A 12,571-nucleotide genomic window follows, 5' to 3' on the forward strand; every position below is an offset into this window, starting at 1 on the left:
GCGGTGGTTGGGCCTTCAGGTCTCCAGCGACCCAGCTTTGGGTCTCTTCGCCAGCTCTCCGTGCTTTCGGCATCATGTCGGTGCGGACGCTACCGCTGCTCTTCTTGAACTTGGGCGGGGAGATGCTTTACATCCTGGACCAGCGGCTGCGGGCCCAGAACATCCCCGGAGACAAGGCCCGCAGAGGTGAGAGACGCCCGGCCTGCACAGCCAGCCCCCTTATAGACTGACCAACACCCCTGCACACTGCGCTCTTATAACCGGGGACTCTTCTCACGACGTCCACAGTCCCATCCAGTCAGGGCACCTCAGGAGCCAAATTCCCCAAAAGGTCTTTTCACAGCGGAGGGATTTAATACCCTCTTTGGATGTTATTACGGTACCTCATGCCCCCTCCCCCAATTCCCTCCTCCCCTAATTGGCGAAGTGATTTCCCAATCTCTCTTGACATCCAGTCCCTACCAAATACCTGGTGTCATCCTCTTTGCTGGTCCAAGCACCCTCTTTCCCCGCATGGACAGGTTCTGACTCTCCATTCCTCTGTGTGGTGTCCTCCTTTTTAAACTGGAAGCCAATCTTACTAATTTCAGAAGCTATTCCTGGAAAGGTGAGGTCCTGAGATAACATAGATAAATTAGAAAACAAAAGAAAAGTATAATTCTTTCCCATCCCAATTGTTGGAAGAGAATATAATTGTGGAAATAATTATGTGACAGCTTCTAAAATGTAAAATCTGTCTCCCATCTACACCCCATCCAATCCCCAGAGAAAGGACCACCCAGAATTCTCTGCCATCCTTTCTCTCTCCCTCTTTTCCTCCCTCTCAAACAACAATTGTTTTCACCAACTTTCCTGGGATTGCATATTATATTTCAAGGTAGAGGAAGAAAAGTTGATATAAAGGTAACTGACATGGTCACAATTAAAACATTTATTCCCTTCAATAGTATCTGTATGCTCAGTTGACGTTAAGCATACATATTCAGATATTCACCATTGGGTCTGTGCTATTGAGTCCAAGTCCATTCATAAAGAGAGAAAAAGAGCTCCCTATAGCACACCCCTCCATCCATTTCATACCCTGCTGCCAGTGCGCTTTTTGACATGTAACTCTGTCCATAGTCCCTGCTGCTTAAAACCCTTTGTCAGCTTTCCACTGCTGTCTGAGCAGAGGCCAAGTCCTTGTCAGGACATTTCAGGACCCTTCCTGATCTGATTTCTGTCCACCTCTGAAGTCCCACCTTCCACCACTGCCTGCCTGCCTCCTACTTTGTCTATTAATACCAAACTGCCTGTGGGTCTCCATTTAAAGCATGTTCATTCCTGTTTCCATGCTAGTAATCTCCATTCTAACCCCAAATCTCCCACTTCTGTGCTAGTAAGTCTCCTTTTGTCCTGCATTATTCTGCTTAAGATTCATTTCCTTTCCCACATGGGAAAGGGCCCGCACATACTCCCATAGCACCCATCCGTGTCCCTCTACCTTATCACTGACCATATTACCCTGTATTGGTCCATGTATGTGTCTCCCCCCCACCCCCATGATTGTCTTATTCATCTTTGTACTCCAGCCCCTAGTATACCTAGACCAGAATAAATTGGTGCTCAGTAAATGTTGAACTGATTATTTAAATTCATTGTTTTTGTGTAACATTGCCACTTCTTCCTCTAGAACAGTGGTTCTCAACCTGTGGGTTGCAACCCCTTTGGGGGTCAAACAACCCTTTCACAGGGGTCGCCTAAGACCATCGGAAAACACATATATAATTACATATTGTTTTGTGATTGATCACTATGCTTTAATTATATTCAATTTGTAATAATAAAAATACATCCTGTATATCAGATATTTGCATTACGATTCATAACTAGCAAAATTACAGTTATGAAGTAGCAACGAAAATAATTTCATGGTTGGGGGTCACCACAGCATAGGAACTGTATTAAAGGGTCGCGGCATTAGGAAGGTTGAGAACCACTGCTCTAGAAGGTTCCGTTTTCCTTGGCGCCTATGTTGTGTGTGTTCATTTGGGTGAATGTCATTACTGAGCTGGCAGTCAGCTCTTAGATGGGTAGTCTACATCTTGGAAGGCGGTGTAAATTAGCAATTAAGAGCATGCTCTCTAGAGTCATACAGATATGGATCCCAATTCCAGCTTTGCCATTTAACTAGTTGTACGACCTTAGAATGTAACCTCTGTAAGCCTGTTTCTTTTTCCATAAAATGGGAATAATAATACATCCTATTAGCCAAGTCGTAAGGATTGAATGAGATAATGTATGTATTCAATATATTTAGCATAAGAAGTAGCAGATGTTGTCTTTCCAGAGGAGGTCTGGACAAGACCTGTGAATACTGGGGGACTGGCTTCTTTGTCTTCAGGAGAGGTAGCCCTTAGGGGTTCGCTAGATATAGCTTTGGTCATTCACGTTCACAGACTAATTCCTTCCACAGTTGGGATGAGTGTCAGATGACACGTGAGATGCTGAGTGGAGCCTGATCCAGCCCTTCTGCACTTTCACTGGAAGTAGTGCTTTTGATCAGTCTGGTTCAGTAATTGATTCTAAAAACTAGAGGACATAGCTTCTTCATGACAACAACAACAAACATTTATTAAGCACTTTCCAATGAAATGAGGACTTCCCTGAATCCCCACAACTATCCTATCAAGTAGGTCAGTGATGGCGAACCTTTTGAGCTCGGCGTGTCAACATTTTGAAAAACCCTAACTTAACTCTGGTGCCGTGTCACATATAGAAATTTTCTGATATTTGCAACCATAGTAAAACAAAGACTTATATTTTTGATATTTATTTTATATATTTAAATGCCATTTAACAAAGAAAAATCAACCAAAAAAATGAGTTTGCGTGTCAGAGGTGTCAGAGGTTCGCCATCACTGATGTAGGTAATACTACTATCCCCATTTTACAGATGGGGAAACTAAGGCTAATTTGCCCAGCGTTACATAGCTGGTAAGAGGAAGAGTAAAGAATTTGAACCGAGGCCATCGGGCTCTAGAGCTCATACTCTTAGGCACTGCACTACACTTCCATCTCTGATGGTTACTGTACCAGAATCGTTGTGGGGGTTGGAAGGTCAGGAGGAAAGGGAGAGGTTTTGGAGAAAAATATATCCAGTATACCAACTGATTTTTTAAAAGAAATGATAAAAAGTATCCTGGTTGGCTGATTGGGGACTTGTAGAAGATAGAGTGAAAAAGCAGGGTTGACAGTTTGGGATTCAAAGTTGAGCAACACTAATCTATGCCACTGTAGAGATGGTGTAGCTACAGGAAGCAGGAGCCGCTGTGACAGATGCCTGTGCATGGAGACCTATAAAACACCCGACACAGTAAGCTAGTCTTCGTTGAAGCTTTGAATGGAAACCATGTTTCTTCTAGATGTTTCCATTATCTTACACAACTAAGTGGCGTCCTGGAGGCCATCCTGCTCCCACAGGGCCAGTGCAGATAGTGCAGTCCTCCCCCCACCCCCCACCCCCCACCCCCACATCGCAGCCTCTGGCTTGGCATTCAACAGAAAGGAAGTGCTCTCTGTGGAGCAACTTCTGAGTGTTGCCTATTGAGAGTTGTCCCACATTTTAAGCAATAGTGAGAATAATAAAACCTGCCTTTGCCTCATTCCCATCCTCTTAAAAATACTCAGAAATAAGACCTTATTACATTTTGTTTACATTCTTCATTTTGCAGAAGGGGAAACTGAGGCATGGAGCCATTCATTGATTTTTCCAATACGTGAAGATCACATATTGGATCCAAATGGTTGAGGTTCTATTTTTATTCTTCTAGTTCCAATGGAACAGGCAGCTCTGGATAGCCTTGGGCATGCCTCCCACTCAAGATATAACTAAAGTGGGATTGTTACAAGCAAGTCTTCTGGAGAAATGATGGAAAAAGAGGACATGATTTCACTTCCCCTGGATCTGCAAGTGGACAGGAGCCCAGAGCGCACAGCACTGCAGGGGCCTCTGCCGGAGCTGAGCTTCATTGCCTGTGGGAACGCCTCCTCCCCCTGGGCATGCACTTGCCAGCTTCATTTCGGCAGCAGCCGGAGTCCCTGTCCCTTGGAGTAGATGAGCCCCTTGCAGCACCGTTGTTCTCTAACACACCTTCACGAGGGTCAAAACTCCACCTTTCTGAATTCCCACCAGCCTATTAGGCAAGACCACCTGTAACCTAAATGCCACGGCAAGATAGCAGATGTGGGCATTATGCTACCGCAGCTGGTATCTGCTTTAAGAAGGCCTGACTCTTGGTGCTGCTTCCCCAATGTTTTCTCTCCAAACACCTATGATGGTGAATTTTCCCGGAGGAGACTGATCTTACAAAGGGAGCCCTTTGCAGACAGTTAGGGCTCAGCATGCCTGTGCTTCCAGGCTGGTCTCTTAGGAACTATTGTTATTGTGCATTGAAGACACATACATGTTTTTTTATTATAACTGCAGAAATTACCTTTGAAACAAGCTAGTGGCAGATGTTTTCAAGGGGGACCATTAGTTAAGTTTTTTTAAATGTGGGTGTGTGTAGAATTCTGTTTATCTGGCAGTGGTTTTTCTAGATTGAAATCTCCCCAAAATATAAAGGGGGGTGGGGGGGAGTCATCTTTCATTCTTTATGGGTAGTGTCCAGTGTCCTTCAGTAGAGAAAGAGGAACTAAAAGAGAAGCCAGCTAAGTGCTTGATATTTCATATTTCATCCCCACAACCCTATGAGGTAGGTTCCGTTATGATCCCATTTTACAGATGAAGAAACTGAGGTTAAACAAGTTGCTTGAAATTATATAGCTAGTAAATGATAGAGCCAGGTCTCAACCCATAAAGGTTCTTAGCTCTTACAGATTTCTCTAGACAAGTACATTTTCCATTATTTGCATTCCTTTTGACATCCCCTGATTGCTTTTGTCCTCAAGACTTTTCTTTACAGTGGCCCCATCATTACTCCCCTCTTTTTACCTGGAAGTCACACGTCTCTGTATAAAAAGTAAGTCAGAAACAAATAGACATTTTTTTCTTTTTAATTCATGTTTTCTAATTTGAGCAGTTCTGTCTGTGCTCTAGAAAGGGAAATCTTACTTTATAAAAAAAATCAGGCTATACGTAAAGGAACTCCTTTGTCTACCTGTTCTTGGAATTACTCTTCCTCGTGGAAGCTAGTGTGTTTTGAATGCCTTATTTTGAATAATATGTATTCTCGTGGCATTAGAGAGGATGACTTCTTGAGTCTTTCAAGACAAAGCCCAGGGTAGCTAGTCGATCTGAGTTTCCTCTCCTCCTAGGCCACACTCTGTAAGTTAGAGCCTCTACGGCTTTTTTGGAACGTCTTTATCCATCATCCCTTTAAAAGTTTCACATGGAAGGTAGAGTATTCACATTAGACATTGATGCAAACATGACAACGTTTCATAGACCAGATAGATCATTGGTATTTTTAAAGCTTCCTTGAAAATGATGTTTTCGCTTCATGAACTGGTGTTTTCTTTTTGTATGCTTCGTGTAGATGAATGGACAGAGGTGGACAGAAAACGAGGTATGCTATCTCTGGGTTGCATGTATTCAGTCTGCATCCACAATTCAGCCAGTCCTCTATCAATTGGGTTTAAAGTGGGACCACTCTAAATATCTATATCATAAAAGGCCTGTGGCCGTCACGCCATAACGGCGTCATGACCAAACTAGCAAACCGGCCGGATCAAGGCGTGGGGAGTGGGGCTGGCAGGCCAACCTCACGGTCCCTCCCCTCTGCCAGCCTGTCCCTGATGGGACTCTCCCACCCTGATCAAGAGCGGGGTGGCTGGCCAAACGCCCCCTCCCTTCCCCCCAGCCAGCCTCGCCCCCAATCAGCCCTCCCCACCATGATAGGCCTGCAGACCCTCCCCCTGGCCAGCCTCCCCTGATCACACCCCACCACCCTAATAGGGAGCGGGTCTGACCAGCCAACCTCCTGCAGCTCCTCCCCCTGGCCGGCCATGCCCCTGATGGCCCCCACCATCCTGATGGGCCTGCAGCCCCTCCCCCTGGCCGGCCTCACCTCTAATCGGCTCCCCAACCCCAATCGGGGGTGGGGCCCACCGGCCAATCACCCAATCAGGGTGGGCTGGCTGGCCAACCTCCCATCAGGCCCAGCCTCAATCCTCCCCGATTGGAGCTGGGCCAGCTGGACCCCACCCGTGCACAAATTTGTGCACTGGGCCTCTGGTTTTAAAGAAAATAGTCATGTGTTTCTCTTTAGCTAAGACATTGGTTATACTATATTTGAACCTCTTGTGTAAAAACAGCATGTAAGATAAAAACCAAGCAAACTTAGGCACAAGGCCATATTGCACCTGAGGTACTTTTCTCTCTCTTCATCTTCTAAGCTTTGTGGGGGCCTCAGGGGCAGTAGTTACACTTCTGGGTAGGTTGTCCTGGGTAGGTTAAAGCAATTCTGTGATAGTATCATGTTACCAAAGAATTGTGGTTCAACATGAGTGGCCTTCCTTGAACCATTCTCCTTAGCACACAGAGGTATCTGTTGAGCAACTGAGGAAAATGGAAGCACGTGGCTGCATGGCTGCCAGGGTTGTGGGCAGGAGGCATGATATCATGCATGCAGTATGGCCTATCATGCCAGATCTTCAGTTTCTCCTTCACCTACAACCAGCAGCAAACCTGAAAAAGTTGCCAGTTCCTCAGAGCAAAGCCTTAGCCTTTCTCCTCTTTAAGTGTCATGAGTAGCTCTCATCATTCGGCATTTGGGTGCAATTTATGCATGTCATCAGCCATCGTCCTCAGTATTTTAAATGCTCTCACCACACCAAGTATGCTGAGGAGATAACATAAAAGATTTAAGAGGAAGGGAAGTTGAATCAAACAGCCCCATTCTAATTTCAACTCCAGCACTAGCTGTGTGACCTTGGACTTTAACCTCTCTATAAGACTCAGTTTTTCTCCTTGATAGAATAAGTATAATAATCCAGAGTTGTCTTGGGGGGGTTAAATGAGATAATGCATGGAAGGTTCTAAGCCCAGTGCCTGGAACATGGTAAGAGTTTGAAGCATTGTAACCATCCAGAAGTAATAGCTTCTCTCTTTTACCCTAGGTTCCAAATTGCATGTTCCCATAAACAACAGAGGTTTCAATTAACAGGGGTGTATTAAATACTCAGGCCAGGCTCAAAGAAAAGCCCAATAGGAGTGCTTGATATGCTTTTATTATATTTCACAACCATCTTTGACCACTTCTCTTGAGCAGTTTCTTGCCCACCTCTTCATGTGTGGCAGAATTTCAGATGAGAAGTGTGGGTTTTGAGGGCTTTTTGTATACATAACTCAGGGGTCCTCAAACTACGGCCCGCGGGCCACATGCAGCCTGCTGAAAACATTTATCCGGCCCGCCGGGTGTTTTTGCCGCCGCTGTATGCATAGGAATTTGTTCATAGCATTTTTTAAACTATAGTCCGGCCCTCCAACGGTCTGAGGGACAGTGAATTGGCCCCCTGTTTAAAAAGTTTGAGGACCCCTGACATAACTGAATCGCTGGAGTCAGTGTTAACTTAAGCATTCCAAAATAATGAGCAAAAACGAACTTCATCATCTGACCTCAGGATGCACCTGTGAAGTCACTTCACTTCCTGGCCTTCGTCTTTTCCTGATGGAGCCTGGCACCTAGAACATTCCTGCCTCATGTGACTGCTAAACACTCACTGAGATAGACCGACAGGTGTGGTCAGACCCATTTCTCAGGTTTCACTGAAATAGGACCAGGACTGGTTCTCCAGGTGAAGGACACCATGTCCTTCCTCTTTGCGCCTGGTGTTTATCTCAGTGTCTGGGACGTAGTAGCCTGCCTCATCCAAGTGCGAGGTGAAATGTTGTGAGATGAAGGCTTGTTCCCCATATTCTTTTGAGGCCCCCACATTCTTTCCAAAGAATTGTATGGGGGGAGGGACCCTGGGTTCTGGGGCTCAACCGTAGAACTGCCCTTTTCTCCTTGGGGACATTTGTGGTCACTGCTCTGCCCACAGGGAGAGGGCCTGCTGTGCTCTCTCTCCAACCAGTGAGCTTCCTGGGCATTCCTGTGCGAACAGCCGTGGTGACATACAGCTTATTCCCTTCCCAGGGGGAAAGGCCTCGTTTTGCTTTTTACTTTGCTAGAGTGGCCAGCAGTCTCCTCGCGACTTTCTTTCTTCTAGCACTGACTTATTGGGGGGAAGCTGTTTTCCTGGATCCTGCTAAGAGCTGAAAGACACGCTCAGCACCACTGCGGATGGCAGCGCTCTGTAGCATTAACACTGTCAGAGCGGGTGTGATTCTTTGAGTTCTTCCTCTTTGGACCTCCTCCCTGGCCTACAGAAACCTGTGGAAAGTTCAGACTCTCTCCTCTGAGGCCTTGGGTGTGGGTTTTCAGTTGCACCTGTTTCCTTGCCAATTCTGTGTTTCATATAGGCTGCAGGAAGGAAAAGGTTAGGAAATCCAGTTACCGCAGTCCTTGCTTGTTTAGGTCAAAGGTAAAAGGCTATGCATGAGGCAAGTCCGGGAGAGTTATGTCGCCAAGCTGTCCGCACTGGGGACAGGTTAGCGTGCATTAAGGGCAAGCTGTGGTGGGTTGGAATGGTAGGATGTGAGGGATGCCCTGCTTTGGAATGGAGCTGGTTCTTCCTCACAAATAGGAAGGAGTCCAGCATAAAGTCCAAGGGCAAGTGTGAGTTCAGCGTCAGTAAGAAGTGTTAGTTCTTCTGTGTCAAGGTCCTTTTCCCCTCTCCCCTTCCTCCTCTCTCTGTAGTTCTTCCATTAAGATTTAAATACATATAGAATTGTATACCCGAAACCTATATAATGTTATCAACCGATGTTACCCCAATAAATTCAAAAATAAAAAAATAAAGATTTAAATACAACCAGCCCTGAGCTTCCCCTGCCCACCCCCCAAAAAATGCTCTTGGACCTGCTTAAAAATGCCGGTCTGGGCCTTCAGGGTACTCCGATCAATTACTTAAAGGTAGAGAGGGGGCCTGAAGTCTCGACCTCAATGCTCACCTTGCCTTCACTCTCATAGATTTTTGGCCACAGCCAATGCCTGGTGTGTCCTTTTGTGGAAAAAGAAAGAGGCATTTGTATCTTTCAGCAACAATCACTCGTGATTAATAATTGATTTTGTATAATTATTTTAAGTAACCAGTTTTCTTTCAAATTTTAATTACTATGAATGTATATTTTTTAGGCAAGAATATACCTGGTTTAATTAAGAATAATCTGTGTTCATCCATCCTTGTTTCTATTTCTTGTACCAGAGGGTTTTCCTAGCCCTCAACTAATGATATTAGAGTAGCAAAAATGTCTTAATGAATGAGTGAATGAAGGACTAGATTTATAGACACTTTGGTTTGCACACATCTTAGGACCTTTTATTCTCACTAGATGAAAGTTTTCCATTTGAGCAATAGTCTGAGACATAGCACTACAGTGTAATATCAACATTATAAATCAAATGTAAAAATTAAGACATTCTAAAATGGTACTGATCTGAAGTACATGTCTTGTAGAAACATTAGAAACATTTTAATTTCTAACCAGTGGGTAGACTTGTCAATTTCCATAAAATATTTTACCAAAAATAGTCAACTTACCATTATTGGTCCCATTTTTATAAAATGTAATTTTAAGTAAAATGTTATAGATTTGCTAAACAAACAACAAGAGTGATGCTGTTTCTCATGTTAAGGAAGAGATCTAATCTAAAATGTTTATAGGAACATTTTTTAAAGAAAGAAGAAACATTTCTGCTATCACCAAGTGAGAGAAGTATGTAAAAGTGATTTGTAACCTCTCATGACACATTTGTACATTGTCACATGTATGTTAGCCCTGAGATGGCCTCATCGGGCACTCTGGACCCCGCCTTCTATTGGAACATCTGTGCAGTTTCTCCCCAGGGAGCAGCTCTCACCAAGCACATCAGCATCCCACTCTGCGTAGGCTGGCTCGTCCATCACATTTGTACAGAGCATTTCCTGAATTAAGCTTCCTCCAGTACCCTGCTTAGCTGTATATTCTCTCTTGTCTCTACAGTTCTTCATGACATCATCTTAACCATGTTCAATAAAAGTTTTATAGAGGAATTGTTAAAACCCCAAGAGCTCTACTCCAAGAAGGCCCTCAGGACCATCTATGACCGCCTGGCTCATGCCTCCATCATGAAACTGAACCAGGCCAGCATGGATAAGGTGAGCAAACAGTTGCCTCTAGCCCCTTGGTTGCATGTCATGTATCTTTGGTGGATGATTGTAGACTGGAATCAGATGAAATGATGTAAGCAATGATGCCTTGTAAAAAAAAAATGGCCTTGTAAATATTAGTTGTTGAGTTTCGGAGTTGGAAAGGACCTCAGACATCATCCACACCAGTCCCTCTATTGTTTATGTCACTCCACCTGCCCAAAGAGAGTGCTGATCTTCATGCCCATATTTATGAACACCTTAGCCCAACCCTAAAGACTTTAAATCTGCTTCATTCTTGAATCTCAGCTCTGACAACCAGGAAGTTTTTGAAGCAAATTCAAAACTGCTCAGTCTTTACTTATAACAGGGACATATATATCTTTTGGGGGAACAAAGTATTAGGGCACTCTGATTTTTTTAAGTTAAGTCCATACATTTTTAAAATGTGTTTTTATTGATTTGAGAGAGAGACAAACATCAATGTGAGAGTGAAACATCAATTGGCTGTCTCCCGCAGAAACCCCAGCCTGGGATTGAGCCAAGCCTATATAGATTGGGGTTGGCAACCTGGGCATGTGCCCTCACCAGGAATTGAACCAGCAATCTTTTGATGCATGGACAACGCTCCAACTGACTGAGCCACCCAGCCAGGACAAAAATCCTTTATTCGTTAATGTCTTTTCCACAGCTAGTTTTGTAATATCTTTTTGCCATTTTTAAATTAAGGTATAACATATGACATATAATTCACCCTTTCATAGTGTACAATTCAGTGGTTTTTAGTATACTCATAATGTTGTATAACCATCACCACTATCTAATTAGAGAACATTTCCATCAGTCAGTAATAATGTCCTTTGTTTCATTTCTGATTTTAGTAATTTTAGTTTTCTCTCATATTTTCTTGGTCAGCCTAAGTAAATAATTGTCAATTATCTAGCTAAAGGTTTGTTGGTCTTTTCAAAGAACCAACTTTTGGTTTCATTGATTCTTATCTACTGTTTTTCAACTCTTCATTTCATTGATTTCGGCTTCAAACATTCTTTTCCTTCCTTCTCCTTGGTTTGCATTTAGTTTGACCTTCTTTTTCTAGTTTCTTTTTTTTTTAATATATTTTTTATTGATTAAGATATTACATATGTGTCCTTGTCCCCACGTTACCCTCTACCCCCTCCCCCCAGGTCATGCCCTCACCCCTCCCCCCCCCCGTTGTCCATGTCCATTGGTTAGGCCTATATGCTTGCATATAAGTCCTTTGGTTGATCTTTCCCCCTTACCCCTACCCTCCCCTACCTTCCCTCCAAGGCCCGACAGTCCAATCAATTCCTCTCCATCTCTGGATCAGTCCTTGTTCATCAGTTTATGTTGTTCATTATATTCCACAAATGAGTGAGATCCTGTGGTATTTATCCGCTCTCCAGTTCCATCCATGCTGTGGCAAATGGTAAGAGTTCCTTTTTCTTCTTCCTCTTCTTAAAGAATACCTTTCAGCATTTCATATAATGCTGGTTTGGTGGTGATGAACTCCTTTAGCTTTTTCTTATCCGTGAAGCTCTTTATCTGACCTTCTATTCTGAATGATAGCTTTGCTGGATAAAGTAATCTTGGTTGCAGGTTCTTGCTATTCATCACTTTGAATATTTCTTGCCACTCTCTTCTGGCCTGCATGGTTTCTGTTGAGAAATCAGCTGACAGTCGTATGGGTACTCCCTTGTAGGTAACTGACTGTCTTTCTCTTGCTGCTTTTAAGATTCTCTCTTTATCTTTTGCTCTTGGTATTTTAATTATGATGTGTCTTGGTGTGGTCCTCTTTGGATTCCTTTTGTTTGGGGTTCTCTGCGCTTCCTGGACTTGTAAGTCCATTTCTTTCACCAGGTAGGGGAAGTTTTCTGTCATTATTTCTTCAAAAAGGTTTTCAATATCTTGCCCTCTCTCTCCTTCTGGTATCCCTATAATTCTGATGTTGGTACGCTTGAAGTTGTCCCAGAGGTTCCTTACACTATCTTCATGTTTTTGGAATCTCTTTTCTTTTTTCTTTTTCGGTTGGGTATTTTTTGTTTCTTTGTATTTCAAATCTTTGACTTGATTCTTGGGATCCTCTTGTCTGCTGTTGGGTCTCTGTAAATTGTTCTTTTTTTTTTTTAAATATATTTTATTGATTTTTTACAGAGAGAAAGGGAGAGAGATAGAGAGTTAGAAACATCAATGAGAGAGAAATATCGATCAGCTGCCTCCTGCACATCCCCTACTGGGGATGTGCCCGCAACCCAGGTACATGCCCTTGACCGGAATCGAACCTGGGACCTCTCAGTCCGCAGGCCGACACTCTATCCACTGAGCCAAACCGGTTTCG

General features: G+C 43.7%; 1 protein-coding gene across 1 annotated transcript in view; it reads left to right on the forward strand.

Moving 5' to 3' along the window:
• Window positions 1–12,571, forward strand: part of OSCP1 (organic solute carrier partner 1) — a 26,151-nt gene continuing 13,580 nt past the window's right edge. The window contains exons 1-3 of the mRNA XM_081085733.1: window positions 1–186; window positions 5,520–5,549; window positions 10,070–10,224. Coding sequence (XP_080941859.1) covers window positions 75–186; window positions 5,520–5,549; window positions 10,070–10,224 — 297 coding nt within the window. The 5' untranslated portion in view covers window positions 1–74. The remainder of the gene's footprint in view (window positions 187–5,519; window positions 5,550–10,069; window positions 10,225–12,571) is intronic.

Source organism: Myotis nattereri (genome assembly GCF_964212035.1).
Source record: "Myotis nattereri genome assembly, chromosome: 3".
NCBI classification, from domain to species: domain Eukaryota; kingdom Metazoa; phylum Chordata; class Mammalia; order Chiroptera; family Vespertilionidae; genus Myotis; species Myotis nattereri.